At 34.8% G+C, this 18,360-nt stretch overlaps 1 protein-coding gene across 14 annotated transcripts in view; it reads left to right on the top strand.

Moving 5' to 3' along the window:
• The window catches only part of REPS1 (RALBP1 associated Eps domain containing 1), a 63,999-nt gene that overhangs the window by 20,724 nt on the left and 24,915 nt on the right, over positions 1-18,360 (top strand). For 12 of the 14 annotated variants that reach the window (XM_039706845.1, XM_039706840.1, XM_039706839.1 and 9 more), the window contains exons 4-8: positions 7,790-7,943; positions 13,933-14,060; positions 14,536-14,698; positions 15,006-15,069; positions 15,885-16,039. In XM_039706845.1, the coding sequence (XP_039562779.1) occupies positions 7,790-7,943; positions 13,933-14,060; positions 14,536-14,698; positions 15,006-15,069; positions 15,885-16,039 (664 nt within the window). The remainder of the gene's footprint in view (positions 1-7,789; positions 7,944-13,932; positions 14,061-14,535; positions 14,699-15,005; positions 15,070-15,884; positions 16,040-18,360) is intronic. The other 2 variants (XM_039706841.1, XM_039706847.1) reach the window with 2 other exon arrangements.

The following is an 18,360-nucleotide window of genomic DNA, read 5'->3' as shown; positions in this document are numbered from 1 at the left end:
ATGGCTAGCAGTAGGTCTCAAGATAGCTTTTTGCTGTCTGGTTTTGGTTAGGTGTGTTTGAGAGAGCTACCAAGAACTTTGCACATTGCAGATTTCCTGAGTCTGATTGTGAGGTTTTGGTTGGGTTGAAACTGTGTTTTGTATGCTTCCATCATGATGTTGAGTTTATTTAGTGACCAGTTGTAATTTGATACAGGAATCTGTTGTGGCATAATGTTAAAATAACAAAAAGAAAAATAAATCTGGTGTTTGAGGTCTTCAAGTTCGGAATAAAGAAGCCACGTATTCACAGAAGTGTATGTGTATTCCAATTTCATTTCTCTGTCTTGGCTGATAAAAGCAACTTGGTATCGCTTTTTTACACAAGTCTGTCTGGGATCATCAGAATAAAGAAACTCTGTATCTAAGTCCTTGGAGTAATCTGGCCCAGAAAGCAGACTAGGAACAAATGTAACAGACAACACAGCATTAAGTTTCAGGTTCTAGAACATCGAGGAAGTGTTGTATAATTGTGCACCCTGTTGTAAAACTGAACATTGGATGGCTACATTATGGAATATTCTAATGCTGTATTTCTGTACAATGAACCCATTCAAGCAGCCTTATTGTCCCAATCTAATACGTAGTAATTCAGATATCAGGTTAGAAATAAACTGGGAAAAAGAAAGGGGCTTGAGCCCAGGTTTCTCACATAACCGTATAAATACTCTAATCGGGTTACTTTATAAAAGATGGGTGCCGCTTTTATCTGTGTTTTCATGGAAATTGCTGATTTAGTCATCTTGACCTGGAGATACCATTCAGGTTAATAAAATCTAGAAAGAGTTTCAGATTCTGAATTCTCATGCCATCTTTTTGACCAATAAGTAGTTGAAGAGATGGAGTCTGACAAGTAAATCACAATGTGTCATCTTCCTAGGGATCACGCTTCTTTCTGGAGGAATATATCAGTTAAGCTTGTATATTTCACTCATGGAACTTGTACTTGTTAGATTCTCCATTAGGAAATTTGGGGGTTTGTTTTTTCTTAAACTGTTTGTGGCTTTGAGAATGTGACCAGCACTTGAAAATACATTGGTTTCTTAAATTGCTATGGCTGAAATACTATTTGTATGGCATCATAAAATATCTTCATCTTTAAAAACTGGTCCATTTATGTGCAGCTTTCCCTATTGGTGAGATTTGTCATGCATAGTATAATATCTTATAATCACAATTTATGTAGAAGAACTTTACTCAGTATGTTGTCTACTGAAATGTTCTAGGTAAAACTATTTTTTTCAATGCATTATTTCAGCAGTCCCCTCAATAAACTTTACTTGGAGGCAGGGAATCAGGAAATAGCAGTTAGGTTGTGTTTCCAAAGAATAGCTATAAATGATTTTGTAGTAGCTTTTTTAATTTATAAATATAGCACTGGGCAGAAGTTTGTCTTTTTAATATTGTTAGAAGGTGAATGAAGTCATGCTCAGCTGTCATGGAAGCTGCAGAACTGATTTTAGAAGTCTAGCTGAGTAATGAAAGATGCCATCACTCACTGGATAGCATGTTAACTGCACATCCTAGTGGAGATGAAACACTGGGTGAAAATATTTTTTTCCTTCTGACAGAATTTCTTATTCCTTTAAAATAGAGGCTAAGTAGATTGGAGCACTTCTGCTGACAGTGTGACATCTATACAAGTACTTTGGTGACATAGGTGTTCTACCACGGTAGCATATACATATCTATACCTTGGTAGTAGCAGCTATGTTATTAAAAATGTTAGTGTACTGAAAACTTTCTTGGAAGAAGCAGCAATATTGAGATTAGGAAGAATTTTGTCTTCTGAAAGTACCTCATGAGTGACTAAAAGTTCTGTGTTGGAGACATTTTGTATTTTGCTGATAAAGCCAAAAAACAAATACTTTTTTCAGGGTTTTTTAAGTATGATCCAATGTTGATCAGGTACTGCTTTAGGATACTTTTACCTCTTTTTTTCAGGAAAGGGGATATCTAGCTTCAATAGATACATGTTTTTCAGATGTTAAAGTCTCAGTATCTGACTAATGCTTACAGGCTGAAACTTGCTATACCCCTGTGAAAATAAAAGGTAAAGCTGTAGGTACTCCTCTGCCTATGGGTGCATTAAGCATATTAGTTGAAATCCAGATTTTATTGATTTAGTGCTATGTCAGTGCAGCCTTAGGAGGAGAAGCTCAAATTTGGTACCTGTAGTAGACAGAATTTGATCATTTCAATTCTTTCAACTGTATGAAAACTAGTGTGATTTTATTTTAAGGTTCTGTTAGTAGTTCTGGTAGTTAATTTCTGTGCACTTCTGTTTTGTAGATTGAACAGGTAATTTCAGATAAAATATACCTGGTTCACAAGCACAGAACTGGAAGATATCTCATATGTCATTTTATTATTATATGAGGTTTTTAAAAAAATCAGGGTTCTCTCTTGAAACTGCGAAGCCTTTTATTCCACACTGGCTTTGTTGGGGAAAACTATTCCAGGGCCTTAGGAGGAATATTCATGGGAATATGGTGGGAATTCCCACTTAACTCAGCCTGTTAATTTAACAACTTTGTCATTAGTATTTGCTGCAGGGCACTACCAGTATTTACTGGAAAATGATTGCATTCCACTTTAGCTCTGCTTTGCTTGACAAAACAATCCATAGTCTCAGTTTCATTTCATAAAGTCGTTACCACTAATCCTTAATCCTTCTCTGCTTGTGATCCAATTTGAATTTGTGTTTATTGAAAATATTTTATTACATTTGTATTTCTTGTTCCAAGTGAAATTTCACCAGTATTAATACAGTTTTGTAGGGTTTTTTCCTGTTTTTGATTGATATGTCTCACCTCATATATCTTGGCAGCTGTGAATAAAGCAAATCTCTCATACTTGACATACTGTAGGGGTCTGATATGTGACCTGTGCATCCAGTCTACTCTTTATGGCCTTTGGTAGTAACATTCATTATGAAAGATAAACTGTATTTTAAATTCTAAAATTTGATAGCTGACTGTTCCTTATGTCCTGAAAGAGACCCATCTGTCTGCTGCCTTATATTTGTGTCACAGTTTGTAAGCATGCTATGTAATGTGCATAATTGGTTACCTAAAATATCAAATTGTCCAAATCAGTCATTCAAGAGCATTATTAGAAAGTTTCCTTCAATCTTGTAATCCCCATTCTAATACAATCCAGCTTTGCCCCTTCTATAGCCAGTTCTTTTACACTTGAGATCCTTGTATTAATCTCCACATTGTTGGAACTATCTTGTATGACACCCTGCTGAGGTAATGCTCAGCTTCAGGTTAAATGTAGTGCAGTTCCTTTGCTGAGGAAATAGCAAAAATACCAGTATCATTTCTCATACTGTGATTGATCCCTTTTTCATTTGGTTCTGGTTTAATTATTATTTTCCTCAATTGGCTGAACTACACATCCTGCCTTGAGAAATGTATAGTGCTGTAAGTGGAGAAGTTCTCATTGAACCTTGGGCTATTTTGTTCTTTGGTATGAAGGCCAGTTGATTAAAAAAAACCTGGGTTTTACAATGCAATTGCCATCTCCAAATAAATTTTTTGTCATGATGGATCTGGTGACTAACTCATAAGCAGGCTGGGTGGTATCAGGACCTGGATCAACACCTTTAGAACTATTTTTGAGATATCATGTCTGGTTTCATTGCCTCTGGAATTCTCATTAGGTGGTTTTCTTCTGGCCTGATGTGTGCCACCCAGGAAAAGGTTTATAATCTCATTTGTCTCATGTATGCTCATAATGCCCTTGTGAGGCTGAGATCCCTCTGGACATTATTGTCCCTTTAGCACATTATTCTGCTGCCTTAAGCCACTTTATTTGGCTTGTCTTCACTAAGGCTCTTCCTTTAACAATGTATTATATCACCTTCTTTAATTAACATGCTGGTTTTAGTAACTTCTTGTCAGTTCAAAAATATCCAAGTTACGAGTACTTCAGGTCTCAGTTTTGTAATTCCAGTCTGGCAAAAATGTTTTTTACAATGTTTTTGAACGTGATTTTTTTTTTTCTTAATTAAGATGCTCTACTAAATTTTTGCTTGGTAGCTATAACATTTTTTTATTAGTTATTGACAAAGATGTCCTCATTAGTTTGATTGTACATGAAAATGTTAACCATTTATGTCAACATGCTTCTATTAAGATATTTTCTGGACTCATTTAAAGAGGTAAAATAAGTGGCTTAACTTATTAAGTTACTATGAAGTGGCTTAATGGTAAAATACAGAATGTTGTAATTGCTTTGACTTTTATTGAGATTTGGTGAGAGGGAAAATGAAAGGTAGTGGTTTAAATATTTTAATGTAGTTGCATTTAAAATATTTTAAAAAATTATAAAAATAATATTTTAATAGTAGCTGATCTACTAAACGTCAGCTACAGTGTGCAGACACTGAGTAGAATTTTCAAAGTTCCAAAAGAGATTATGTGGGTAACTTCAAATGACTAACTACCAGTAAGCTAAATAATGCAAACTGTTCTTATATGCTACAATTTGGGAGAGCCGATAAGTTAGGTTCTGTACCCAAATTATGTTTTAAAAATCTGATTCTGGATTTTTCAAGCTGTGAAAATGAATTTCTTTTATTAGTAGATTGGACAGGTGAAAGCAAAGAACCCTACTTGCTCAGTTGCAACAAATGCTTTCATAAGCTCTCAAAACTCTCTCACTTTATGCAAATGTGCATTGCAGCTAAGAATAAAATTGGTTCTGATAAAACTACTCTGACTCTTTAGTAAAAGTGTGGAGCTCAAGACAAAACTGAAGTGGAAACTGTACAACAAACCATGTTTTCTAAGTAAAACTGATAACTTTTTATCTAGTGTAAAGGCAGATACATAGTTAATAACCTATATACAAGGGGTAAATGAACCTGTAGATAATTGCAGTTTCAGTAACTCTCTGCTCATTGTGGTTTCCCATGACTGCTTTAGAATTGGAGTCAGTGTTTCTACTGTTCTGCATCCTCCCCAGCCTTTTTTGGCTTTCATCTTCCTTCTTTACTCTTGCATCAAGCCATCTGCATTTTGGCCCAGACATTTGCTATAGATGCACATATTTACATGTGTATATGTAAATATGTTTTAAAAAAACCAACTAAGGGTATTAGCTCTCTTTAAGATTCTAGTTATCTAGGTGAATGAATGCCATGAGTGGTATTTTTGAGTGACTAGGATCATGCAAGGGAGAGATGGTGCCAGAACAATGCTAAAATTGGGTTTAAATTGGTTTGGGAATGTGTGCCTTGTAATGACCATATAGCTAAAAATGTGGATTTTCTACCTTCCAGAAGTTTGACGACAGAGCTGGTGACATGCTTTTGCTGTTTAATTATTTGGGAGTTTGTATGCTCCAAATCAATTGTGGGAAATCTGTAAATGCTCAAAATTCTGATATAATGTTGTTTTGCATGCTGAGAACAAAGTTAATTATTTCCTATATTTGTGTTTCTGATAGTCTGATTACTGTTACTACATGCTTTACAGAATTGCACGAACCACATGTATAGTAAAGATTTAAAATAATTAAAATTCCTTCCTGTGCCAGCAGCATAAGAACCAGCTGTTAGGCAGAGGCTTACTGAAGAGTCACAGTTCTCAGCCTAGGGCAGGGCTGCTTCATAATGACTGTGTGTCAAGTTTTAATGTTCATGTGCAGTTACTAGAAGTAGTGAGTAGTTTCCTCTAGGTAGACTATCATACATTTGTCTGCCTCAGATTTTCTTCTGTCTTTCTGGACTATCTGATTTGTAAGGATACTGGATTAAATTAATAACATCTGTGTCCAAGCATAATTTTCGCTGCATTTACTCCATGATGTTTTGTCTGAAAAATTCAAGCATCCCTCAAATCTTGTTTGATAAAAGATGGCTTGTACAAAAGTTAATGGGAGAGGGAGCTGTACATTGATTGAAGTGATCCGGTGTCATGGTTTTCCCATCGCCTGTTGCACAATGCTAGGCACAGTAGCCATTCAACCTCAGTTCCATTTTCCAGACTCCAAGTGGCACTTTGGAAACCCTAACTCCTTCCCCTCCTGTCCCCATGCGCCAGTGAGGATAGGAACATCCTGCCATTGAAAATAAATCTGGCGAAATCTTCAGGCAAGTTTCATAAAGGCATGTAGCTGCCCCCAAAAAAACCCTTTATTGGGTTCATGGAGGTACTGTGGAGGAACAGGAACACAGACTGTGCAGTCAGCTGATCCCTCAGTTAAATGCTGAAGTGAATTAGTATTGCTCCCAGCCATTTTGTAAAACTCTTTGCCAGTATGTATGAGTATGATTTAAATACTTGGAATAGAAAGTTGGAAATCTTGTGACCTAGAAATTTAGTTGAGGAAATCTGATTCAATAGTCAGAACTTCCAGAAAATACCTCATCTGTAGAATCAACCAAAGTGGCTTCACTTCACAAGGAATAGGAAAATCAGAGGGCAAAAAAAAAAAGGCAAAAGTTTGCATCAACACATTGTAAATTTACAGTCATTGTGGCTCTAGAACTTTTTTGTTAGGATGCATGTAGTTTTAGAATATAAGTTGTTTGGAGAAAAGCTTATTAATGGCACTTTCTACCTTTCTAAAAGACTTTTAGACTTTTATAGGTGTAATATTGTTTGAAAAGCTTAATGGTCTTTGAATACAGGCAAAGTAAATCAGTTTGGGTAATTTTAGGGAAGCCTACATTCAGTGTGTCTGTTAGCACTTGATAATATGTTAACACCTGTTTACATAGAGTACAAAACTTTCCATGTACTGCTGAAAAAGATTTTGAGGTTTTTGGCTTTGTTATTACTTTTCAGGATATTTGGGATTCAAGATTTGTTTTACTTGTTTTCACTAATACAGTTCAGTTCAAATTGGGAGCACTGGAAAACAAGAATTTCAAAAGATAAAAGATATAGGGAAGAAATTACTTTCTACTACATGAATACTTTGTACAATGTAAATTATTCTTCCTTTATATTTTATTTGAAATGAAATAAATGAAATAAAGGGGTAATCTGAATGTCTTATGAGAACTAATTCCATGTAGAAATTGCACGTGATTTTCTTTTTTCCCACTTGTTCAGGAAGAATATAGTACAGTATGGGATGAAAGAGAAATTTGAGCCTTAATGTCATGGCAACATTACCTTGTGCAGCAGAGAAGTATATCCTAACTGGCATCATTAATTTTAAAAATTTGTGTCTATGATTTTGCATCTTAAAAAATCAAGTGATTTTTGGTGATTTCATTAATTTAAAAAATTTTCGTCTATGATTTTGCATGTTAAAAAATCAAGTGTCATATTTGGTGATTTTTTTTTTCACCAATCTGTAATTTTCGTTTGTTTTAAATGCAAGTAAATAACTGTGAATCATTTGATTAACATTTGGTAGGATAACAAATGCCACAGTAAGTATTTCTTTTGAGAGCTGGTTTCAAATGTAACTTCTATCAAAAATGAAAGTGAGTCTTATAATCTAGTTTCCCTTGTAGCTAAATGATTTAACTCGGCATTGCTGTTGTTTTAAGAATGCCAAGTTAAAAAGATATTAGATTACAGTGTTTGATGTAAATGTGTTCAGTCCTAGTTGTACTGTACCTGACTTGTCCTGTTCCCTCATTTTAATAAGTACTAAAATTTTCACTCTCTAAAATGAGAGTTTAACTGCAGTGATGGTTGTTTCTAGAAATAATGGTTTTAGATAGGCTTTTATGTATTTAGTTATGTAGTAAAAATCTTAAAGCATTCCTCTGTTTTCTTAGGAGTCCACATCTCCAGTTGTTTCACCACAGCAATCCCCACCAACCTCTCCACACACCTGGAGGAAGCACAACTGCCATCCCAGCGGAGGGAACAATGAGCGACCTCTTGCTGGACCTGGGCCTCTTTGGGCTCCATTTAGCGAAGTACAACCAGGTATAAATGTCTTGTAATGCTTCAGTGGTAACCCAATGTTGTGGAATTCTTCAATAAGTATAATAAATGAGCTTAGGACAGCTTATCTTTGTGTTTTCCAGTCCTGGAAATTTTCTTGCAGATTCAAGTGTCTGTGTTGATAGCACTGTAGAATCTGTGGTCTTGCATATTGCAGATCCATTTATTAGTTTCACATGGGAAATGCTAAGGGTTTGGAGGGAGGGAAAGAGTGCTTAAGTTTTCCAGTGAAAAGTTTTTTAAAAAAAACCTGATAATCCTGTTGAAATTGTGCAGAAGCTGTCAGTATACATGAAAATGTGGGGACCTCAAGGGAAAGCAGCAGATAATATATTGTTTGCTTGAGTTATGTTTCTGGTAGATTGGCTGAATTGCCAGAACAATTAATTTTATTTCTTTAAAGTTTATGTAAACAACTGAAGCGTCTGCATTTCCAATCTCTCAAGGTAGAACCACTTGTTTCAGTGAAACTTTTCATCTTTTAATGTTCTTCATTTAACATGAAGACCATCCCTGTTATTGTATCACTGTATTCAGATTTAAAAGCTTTCCCCCTTAATATCTTATTTTAAAAAGTTCTGTTTTCTTTTCTCATACCTGGTAGTCTTAATAAATTTGGGAGCAATTGTAATTCAGGTTTTGATTTTGATGGTACTGCTAAATAATGTTGCATTTTGTAGGTTGTAGTTCAAGACTGAACTCTGATTGCTTGGTTTATTTCAGTTATGATATTCCAAAATTGGTCTGTCACCTTTCAATTATTGTCATTCTGTAATTCTAAGCATCCATGGAGGAACAGGGATTGTATTAAAATTTGTTGTAAAAGAAAACAAAACTTCAGAAGTGATGTGGGTTGTATGCAGAGGTTTATGTCAGTGTCCTGAATGTTGTTTGCTACTAAGTCCCAGTCAATTTACAATTTAAAATGAAAAATTAGTCTACTCATTGCTTATATAATCCCTTGTAGGGGTTTAGTCCGAGCACTGTCAGCACTCAATTTCTCAATGTTTTTTCTCCTGTAGTTCGGTTTACTTTTGTTTCTCTACAGCTGAAATACAAGTGTCTGATTTCTAACTTGTGAAGTGTTTCTAACTTAAAAAGTCACAGACTCCAGGACAGTATGCAAACTCTTCCTAGTGTCAAAGAGTTCAGTATTGTTATCTTAAAAATAAAGTTACGATACTATGTTAATATTTCAGTTTGGCAATGATTTCCCTGTGATGTTTAATGGGTAAATTTTTCAGAAGTTGTCTGAGCATATTTCCTAACTAGCTCAGTATTCCCTGATTTTATATTCCATATTGGAACACATTCATAGTTTATTAAGAGTAATTCAAAGATGGTCTTATAGAAGGATTGTCTCTTCTGGCAATGCTAATGGTAAAGTGATTTTTCATATATTACTTTAAGAAAAATTGTCAGTGTAATTTACTGTGGATGATCCTTTTGCACTGCAGATAATTATTGCTTTAAATTTCAGTTGTTGTAGGCAGTTCAGCTTTCCCCCCCCTCTTGATCGTACATTTTAAGGACTGTTTAGAGAAAATGTTCTCATGACATTTAGATAGAACCAGACAGACTGTTGGTTAGTTTTGTTTAGATCAGTACTACAAGCTCATCTTGATTCCAGTGCAAGATATTTTTGAGAAACCAGGTGAAGTGTTGTAGTTTCAGTGTGGCTGTGCCAGTTCATTTGTGATCCAAGCAAAGTGAGAACCCAGGCCTCTCTGCTTGTATTTTAGTTTATTCTCAAACATTATTTCACATTATGAGATTGTCAAATGTAATCATGGAATCTCAAATGTGAAAATGTTTCTGGTGGGTCAGATAATAAACAGCACGTTGCTTAAACCAGAAGGGCAAAAATCAAATCTAATTTTTTTGTTGAAGAAAGATATATTTAAACAGGAAGATTCTGACTTATGCATAGTAAACGTTCCATTGCATCCTTATACTCCCACTATGAACAAAGTTAAACAGTGTTTCCTCTATTGAATTGGACTGTAGAATAATTATAAGTCAATTGTTGGTTTTAAAAATCTTACACATCGTCTTGCATTAGAAATCTAACTCATAAATTATAGCTGTAGTTATCAGTTTCTTGGACAAAAACCTGTTCTCAACAGAGGAAAATAATTTGGATTTTACAGTTTTTTTGTCACTTGTGTTGTCCTGTCATTGTAATTCAGTTAGGATTGTGCTAATGCTTTGTATGTATATTACTGGTTTCTGAGGCACTGTCACACTAGCTCAGTGTGCTTACAAACATGAAATCAGAAGCCAAGGCTTGTTACTATCTCTCTTCAAGAATTTTTGTAAAGAGAGCCCCAAAGGATGCATTTATTTTACTTTAGTATCAGGAATTAAAATTCAGTGACAGACATTGATGACCTGTGTAGAATATTTATACTTAGCTCAGGTCTCATCCTGCAATGTCAGAGCCAAGTCTCTTGTCCTGAGTCTCTCAAGTGTCTCAGGTGCCTTTGATTTAGCAGTTTAAGATAAGATCATGATGTTGACAAACTTGGGAGAAAGAACCCTTCCCTACTTTAAATTATAATTGAGTGGCATGTCAGAATGTGAAAATATATTTTTTTTATTACCTTGTTGTCTGTTGGGACTGGAAGCAAAGCAGAATATTTATGTTGGTAATATCCAAATAATGATCCAAAACAAGTTAAAAAAATCTGAGATCTTCTGCTCTGTCCTAGGATATGCATTAGCTTTCTTTGGCATGACATCAGAGCTTTGTGTTGATATCTCAATGCATGAGATATCAACACAAAAAATTGCAGCCCTAAGCCATACTCCTTTCTTTTCTCTTTGGGAGGAATTTTGTAGCCATTTGTGAACACTTCAGGGACAGAAGTGGAGCATGTCTACAAGTGGAAAAAAGTGTAATATTGATAATGAAGTTGAATGCTAATATGTCTGCTGTGCTAACAGTTCCCTTGCATTTTCAGAGCCCTAAGCTTTTTACAGGGTTTGCAGGGGACTGAATAGTCCTTTGTCCCCTAGTTAATGCTTCAGTAACTGATTGTCATTGGCCTTGTTGCAGCTTTAGAATACTCTTACCTGGGCTTAAGATCTCTGCAGCATTTTATCTTATTGTCTGAATTGTATTCAGCTCCTGGTTTTGTTTCACCACAGACTGATTATAAGGAAAGCTGTTCTTAGTTTACAGAGTTAGTTGAAAATTTAGTTCTAGTAAAGTTACTGAAAAGTACATGTTAACTAGAGAAAATATTTCTTACATTTCCATTTATATCTCAAAGTAAAGGGGGTACCTTTTCTTCCACAGGAAATTAGATAATTTTCCATAAGTTATTAATATGTTGGTAAGATATTCAAGCTAGAGGAAGAGAGCAGCTACAGGAATTTGTTAGGTCTTCATACTAAACACAGAGCATTAGACTTCACCAGCTTCTTCAAATCTGATAATTTGTCTTGGACCTGTTCTTTGTTTAAAGTGGTGTTGCAGGTGTTTCCACTAATGAAGATGCACAGAGACCACTGAAGGTTTTCTTCATTGGGTTACAAATCATAAAATAAAAATAGACCAATGGCTTTGAGTCTTCTCTGTGACCCAGTTTTCTTCCAGTTTCTCTTCCACCTTTCTGTTTCCAATTTGGTTTTGTCAAATTGAGTTATTGGCTGGTGGCAGTTCATGAGTTTGTGTGTAGATCCAGGTCTCCATGGTTACTAGTAATCCTTCTCCAGTGTTCTCCAGCCATCCCATCCTGTGTCCTGGAACATTGCACTGGAGAGTAAATAACAAGAACAGTAATGTAAGAATGTTCTTGCTGGTATTATTTGAACAGGAGAGAAAGGAAAATGTTCTTGCAATACCTGTAAAGTTCTCTGAAGGTATCACATTTGGTGCTACTGGCATTTCCATTGCTGTCAAGGTATTCCTTTGGAACAGATCCTGTGCTAAGTGAGATATTAATTGAATCGTACCAAGATCAGTTGTTGAGAGAAGTGAAGGAGGAGTAAACAGGTAAAAGGTTAATGGTAATAATGTCAGTGTCTGAGAGGTAGAAAAGGGCAAAGTCAGTGTATCAAAAATAAAATTTGTGTGTCGCATATCAAAGGACTGATGGGAAGATCTTGTCTGCCTCTGACTGTCTGTTAGAGACGAGGTGGAAAGAGACTGAGCTTTTCTCTTGATTTTCTTTCTAGTGTTTGAGACTTAGGTGAACTACTGGAGAAGAACCTCAAAGCAAATAAAGCATTGTCAGACGCCTTACCTTTATTCTCAGCACTTTTGGATAAAGTCACTAGAAGCATCAGGCCACATCAGGAGCTTCCAAAAGTGGAGGATGAATTTCGGACAAAATGAGTAGTTAATAGTACCTTTTCATCATATTAAAGCTAACTTAGAAAGAAAAAATCCTCCACCAAAAAAAACCCAAACAAATTATTAAATTCTCCTTATGCAAATGCTACTTTATACTCAATGTAATGCAAAATTAAATGTGTTCTGTGCAATTATGACTACAGTATGTAGGAAAAGAGCAAAGACAAACTGGTTCTAAGCATTTTTCTTATTACTTTTCATTTATGAAATGAAAGAGTAATTTCATGTTGCCAGGTATTAGATAGTAGTATTTTATACTAACAATTATACTGTCACTTAAACTGTCAGTCCTCAACGTGCCTCACAGATTCTCAGATTTTCTTCATTCTGTTTACTGCAGTGTGGTGTCATAAAGACTTCAAGAACCTGAAATTGCTCATGTTTGTCAGCTTCATAAATTGATTAACTCTATATGAATGCACTTGTTGTAGCAAGTTTTTTTAGCTAGTATCATGACAAGAAATTCTTGGTGTTTATTGCTTGAAATTAAATCTTACTAGCAGGACTAAATTTATGACATCAGTGTCCTGTTTCTTGTTGTGTGAAGGGTTTATAGAAACTTAGAAGAAGCTGACCTGTCTTTTAAAAGGAAGCCTGTTCCTGCATACAAGGCAAAAATTCTTATCTAAGTATGACTTTATTTGGCATATTTCAAGAGAAGGCATTTAGTTGAGCAAGAAGAGTGGATTCATCAGTTTCACAAATGTTTAGATTTAAGGAGTTCAGCATTTCTTTCAGGAATCAAGGAGTAGAATGGAGTCCTGGGATTCTTCTAGACTTGTTGTAAATGGTTTGTTTTCTCTCTGATCCGAGTTCCTTAAATTTTTCATTTGCAACTGCAATTTTAAAGAATTTTAATGCTTTTGTATGTAGAGCAGTGGATGGCCTTATCTTTCTGTAGTTGCTTCATCATTATTTGAATATTAAGATATTGAACATTAACAGTTCTTCAGAAGTAGATTATAGCAGGGCATTGGGTGAATTTCAACTGTTGTGTTCCAGATAGTTAATAGATAGCAGATATCAGCATTCTATATGGATGCTTTTTATTATTCTTGGCCTGCTTTTAAGCAACTGAGTTAAGTTAGCCTAGAAATTATGTAGAGGAAAAGGATTGTCTGTACCAAAACCCCTGATTTTTAAATGGAATGTTCAAGACTTTGTTCTTTGAATGACAAACTAAAATGTAAAAAAGAAAAAGGTTTAATATTGATAATATTAAATTAATATAATTGAAGTAAAATGCTAATATAATATGCCATTTTTAGATAGTATTTGTCCATACAAGTGTTGCTTATTTCAGTTAAATGAAAATGTGGAGTGTTTATTAACTCATTCAAAACCCATAAAATGGATAAAATCCAATTTACATATTACATGTGTTGCAATAAGCTCATTCCTCAGTTCTGTCTTTTTAGTGCAAATTGAAGCTAACCTAATGTAAAAATTTACAGAAGTGAGATGTCTGGAGGTGAATTTTGTCACCTTGGTTTTCATTTTTTCTCATCATTCTATAGTATATCTCCCTGACAGGAGATAGTTCCATATCCACAGTTCTTTCACAGTTTTCAAGGTTGCCTTTTGAAAAGGAAATGTTTCTTCTAATTCCAGGCTCATCTACTTCTAGTGATCCCATATGGTCTGGCCATTCACCACCACCCCATCAAGAAAACTGGGTCAGTTTTGCAGATACCCCACCAACCAGTGCTCTTTTAGCCATGCATCCTGCTTCTGTCCAGGTGTGACACTTATTGGTATTTTATTTGCCTCATTCAGATTGATGTTGCAATCCTTGGATTTTTTTTTCTTCATAATTTCCATTGCAGCTGTTTACTGTGTATCTGTGCTGTAGTCAGTTCAGTGCTATTTGCCCAACAGATACTTGTTCTGTTGATTTGCCTTAATTTGGAATGATTAAATGAAAGCTTCTAATATTAAAAATATCAACAATTACAACTTTTAAACATTTGTATTTAGCTTTTTGTGCATATGTGCCATGCTTTTTTTTTCTGCTTACATACCTGCGGTCATTCCATATTGTATCAGTGTGCAAAAATACCCTGCCATTATCCTGGAGATGCCATCTGCCGATGGTTTCCTGCATTTTTTAAACTACTGTGAGTTTTAACTATGCTTTGTATTTTGAAGGCAAGAAGTTGAGAATTTGTAGAAGCATTTAGGTAGATAATACTGAGGAAAAATATTTCATTTCAGGACCAGACAACAGTACGAACTGTAGCATCAGCTACAACAGCAAATGAAATTCGTAGGCAATCAAGTAGTTATGATGACCCCTGGAAAATAACTGATGAACAAAGGCAGTATTATATTAATCAGTTTAAAACCATTCAACCTGATCTAAATGGATTTATACCAGGTAAGTCATTCTTTACAAAATATAATTGTGGGTGCATCAGTTCTGTTACAAAGACTTTGTTTTGTACTTAGGCTTGCATACTGTTTTGAAGGAAGTTGTGCATTTTGCTGATAATATTCTACTATAGTTCAGTGTAAGTCAAGAAAGACTAGAAACTAATTTGTCTCTTTCCCTCATTTAACCCTAGTAATTAGTGCCATTTTCCCTAGAACCTTTACTAAATAACTCATTACCTTTACAGTAGGTCTGAGTCTTCTAATAATTTCACTTGCCTAAAGTATTAAAAACAATTGTTGTAATTTTTTAGGATCTGCAGCTAAAGAATTTTTCACTAAGTCAAAACTACCTATTCTTGAACTTTCTCATATTTGGTAAGTGTGATTATTTAAAATAATAATAATAAATTAATGATAAATTGTTAGAAAGATGACAGCTATCTGATAGACGCCTAATAAGTACTTACTAGAAACTGTTAAGTAAAATTACACTAGTATGTTCAGTCCTGCTCATATTTATGCCAGTATTACTTTAGTGGGTTTTAATGTGCCTGGGCTGGTACTATTTACAAGGCGCTTTGAGAAAATCTCAAACTCTTCAGAGATAGAAGCAGTTTATACGAGGTTTTTAATGTTAAAAATGTGTTCAAATATAAATAATTTTTCCTTATCTATATTTATTTATTCATTTTTGTGTAAGTAAATTTAAATTAAATGTACACATACACATTTTTAAGTAAATTTGTGGTACATGGTGACAAATTCAGCTTTGAGTTTGGGCAAATCTGTTTCATTGTATTCTGGAATTTGTACTGCATCATTGCATGCTGTCATTAAATGACTTACCTTGGCAGGTGCTATCTTTCCTTCAGTGTAATGATTTCTATTTTTTTCAGGTAATTTCCCATTTAATCATGTTGCCTCAGCACTAGAGGCCAATAATATTGTGTAGTACTGTCTTAAATGCTTTAAAAACCAGGAGAGATAAAAGTGACTTTAAATGAGCTGTAAGCTGTTATTAATGAAAGGCTCATCATCTTGAGGAGTAAAGAATGTAGCCCTAATATGAAGTGTTTAGTAGGATAGAGGGAACAATAACCTTTGCTCATCCAAGTAGCAAAATGGAAGCCTGTCTTTTGGAAATAAAATAACTTGTAGAAATTTTATTTACACTAAGTTTTCCTTCTTAGGGAACTGTCAGATTTTGATAAAGATGGTGCACTGACATTGGATGAGTTCTGTGCTGCATTTCATCTGGTAGTTGCTAGGAAGAATGGATATGATTTGCCAGAAAAGTTACCTGAAAGTTTAATGCCCAAACTGATTGATTTGGAAGACTCAACGGGTAAGATACGGATTCAACACAAATGTCAGTATTTTAAAATTATGGTCCAATTGTTACAGCAGATACATGTTTGTATGAACAGAAAGCACTTGTCAATATGAACTAAAGCATTGTTCAATTTTTAGAAGTCTTACTGCTCAAAGCTAATTTGACCATGTACATATTGCTGTAGAGGGCAGTTATTTAGGAGAAGTATGCATACATTATTACATTCAGAAATATGACTCTGTCCTTTAAAGGTTAGGGAAAACAAAATTGTCGCAGTGTGGATTTTATTCATGACCAGCTATTGTATTTCAATTTCCCAAGCCCTCTATACTTTAGACTCACTTTCAAATGAATATGCTTTCTATTCACCCTCGTTTGTGAAAATATGGTATGAGTTTCTGAGTATCAAAGGTACTTAAAAAATATTCCCAGATTCAATGCTAAGGGCAGGATAAGTGTTTAAAAATGCAGGATCAGTACCACAGGCCCTTTTTTTTGAAATTCACCTCCTGACTTGGAAGCAGATTTATCCTTCATTGTCTGGGCACCTAATTGTTCTGTGCATTGCCTTTTACCTTTTGGTACTCCCAGAAAAAACACTGACTGTATGAGTTCTGCTTGTTAATACGTGGCAAAAACTTAGTCCCGTAACTGAAAAACAAACTACTGTTCCATGTTCAAGTGGTGTTCAAAAACAGGATGTCTGTGATCATCTCATTTTTACTTTTTTAAAATAGATAAAGGAAACTGAGTGCTCTAAAACTGCTTTAGATTACTTTATAACAAGCAGTCTTTGCTTGGAAAGTCAGGTTATATTCCGAGTGCCACAGGTACCATGATTTGCTAGAATTCTATTTATTTTCACTAAATGCTTCAAGGGAGCCCTTTTCATACTGTGTTTGTAGGCTGTCTGAGACTCTAATCTCAAAATTATGGATGAGTTCTTAAACTAGATACTGTGTTTCTTATTACCTCTGCTTTAATAATGAACCTATTTTCTGTCGGAGTAGTTTGGCTCTTCAAAGAGCTGCTGCTGAAGTGTTTTCAGTATGAGTAAGCATTTTGCTATGATGAAGACATTTGTGAGAAATAGCTGGAGGTAATTGGGCTAAAACCTAGCAAATGTCAAAAACCATTCCATTCTCTCCATTTTTGTGTTAAAGCAGTGATCAAGCAAAAAATCTTGTGAGGAAGTGAAATAACAATTTTTGTATAAACTGTTGTTTCTAAAAAAACCCCAGAAACCCACTAAAAAACCCCCCAAAACTCCACACCCAACAGCTATATTTGTCTTGATCTGTTATTGGTATAAGATTTCACCTTAAGTTGTCTGAAAACTTTATACATCAGACACTAAACCAAAAAGATTATGTATATGTTTTTTGTTCTCATTTTACAGGCAACTTGCTTTTAGAAGTTTTTCCCTCTGGTATTAAAGGGAAGTTACCCTGTTCTAGTGAATGTTAAAAGTTTAGCTTGCTACGTAAGCCATGCTTAAAAAATAGGAAAATCTGATACTTTATTCTGTGGTTACTAAGAGCTACAATGAAACAATGAAAAATTGAAATTCTTGCAAACTTCTGTGTTTTTATCCAATTAGCTTTATTTTATATATTTAATTGGGTCAGCAGCATTGGAAATAGCTGATCTTATCTGGCATGTAACATGATTTATTGCCACAACTTCTATGTTGAATAAAATACTTCAGATGAAGTTATTGATGTGGCTACAGTTTTATGTTTAGTTACAAAGCATACATTTACTAATTTAAAAGTTAGTGATAGGTTTGTCTGCTGGACATGATGAATTACAGGAATTCATCATAAGAACTGTAAATAAGCCTAGAAAGATGAGCCAGTTAAATTTTGGTAATAATTTTTCATTTCAGTTCCTGTAAAAGTTGTGTTTCATTAAAGCTTTCTTCCAAAATCGTCTTAGAAATGGAAACTAAAGTACGACACCAAGTATCTTTTTTCAGTGCACTTTTTGCATGGGATAAAACTTTCTCAAAGAAAGAAATGGTTGATGATCTTCTGCTGACATGCCTCAGTATGAATAATGTATCGTCAAACTGTTGAAGATGAATTGCTTGAATGTCTTTGAAACCAATGTACAAGATGGCAAACTTCATTTCAAAAGCATTGACAGCACCATTATTAATCCCGTTCTTTTGTTAGAAAGTTTCCCAGTAATCTTCTGCACTTGAGAAGTGCTGCTTTTTTCCATTTTGACTTCTGAACTAGTGGCCAGCAGGACGAGTAGCAGAGGGCTCCTTGCACCCTCTGGGCTGTGTTCAGACAGCAAAGGAAGAAGTCTCCTGAGCTCCTCTGACA

This window comes from Passer montanus, unplaced genomic scaffold, assembly GCF_014805655.1.
Source record: "Passer montanus isolate IOZ18808 unplaced genomic scaffold, ASM1480565v1 scaffold2, whole genome shotgun sequence".
In the NCBI taxonomy this organism is placed as follows: Eukaryota; Metazoa; Chordata; class Aves; order Passeriformes; family Passeridae; genus Passer; species Passer montanus.
Note: the sequence above shows the minus strand (reverse complement) of the source record. Positions and strands in the feature narration are given on the sequence as shown.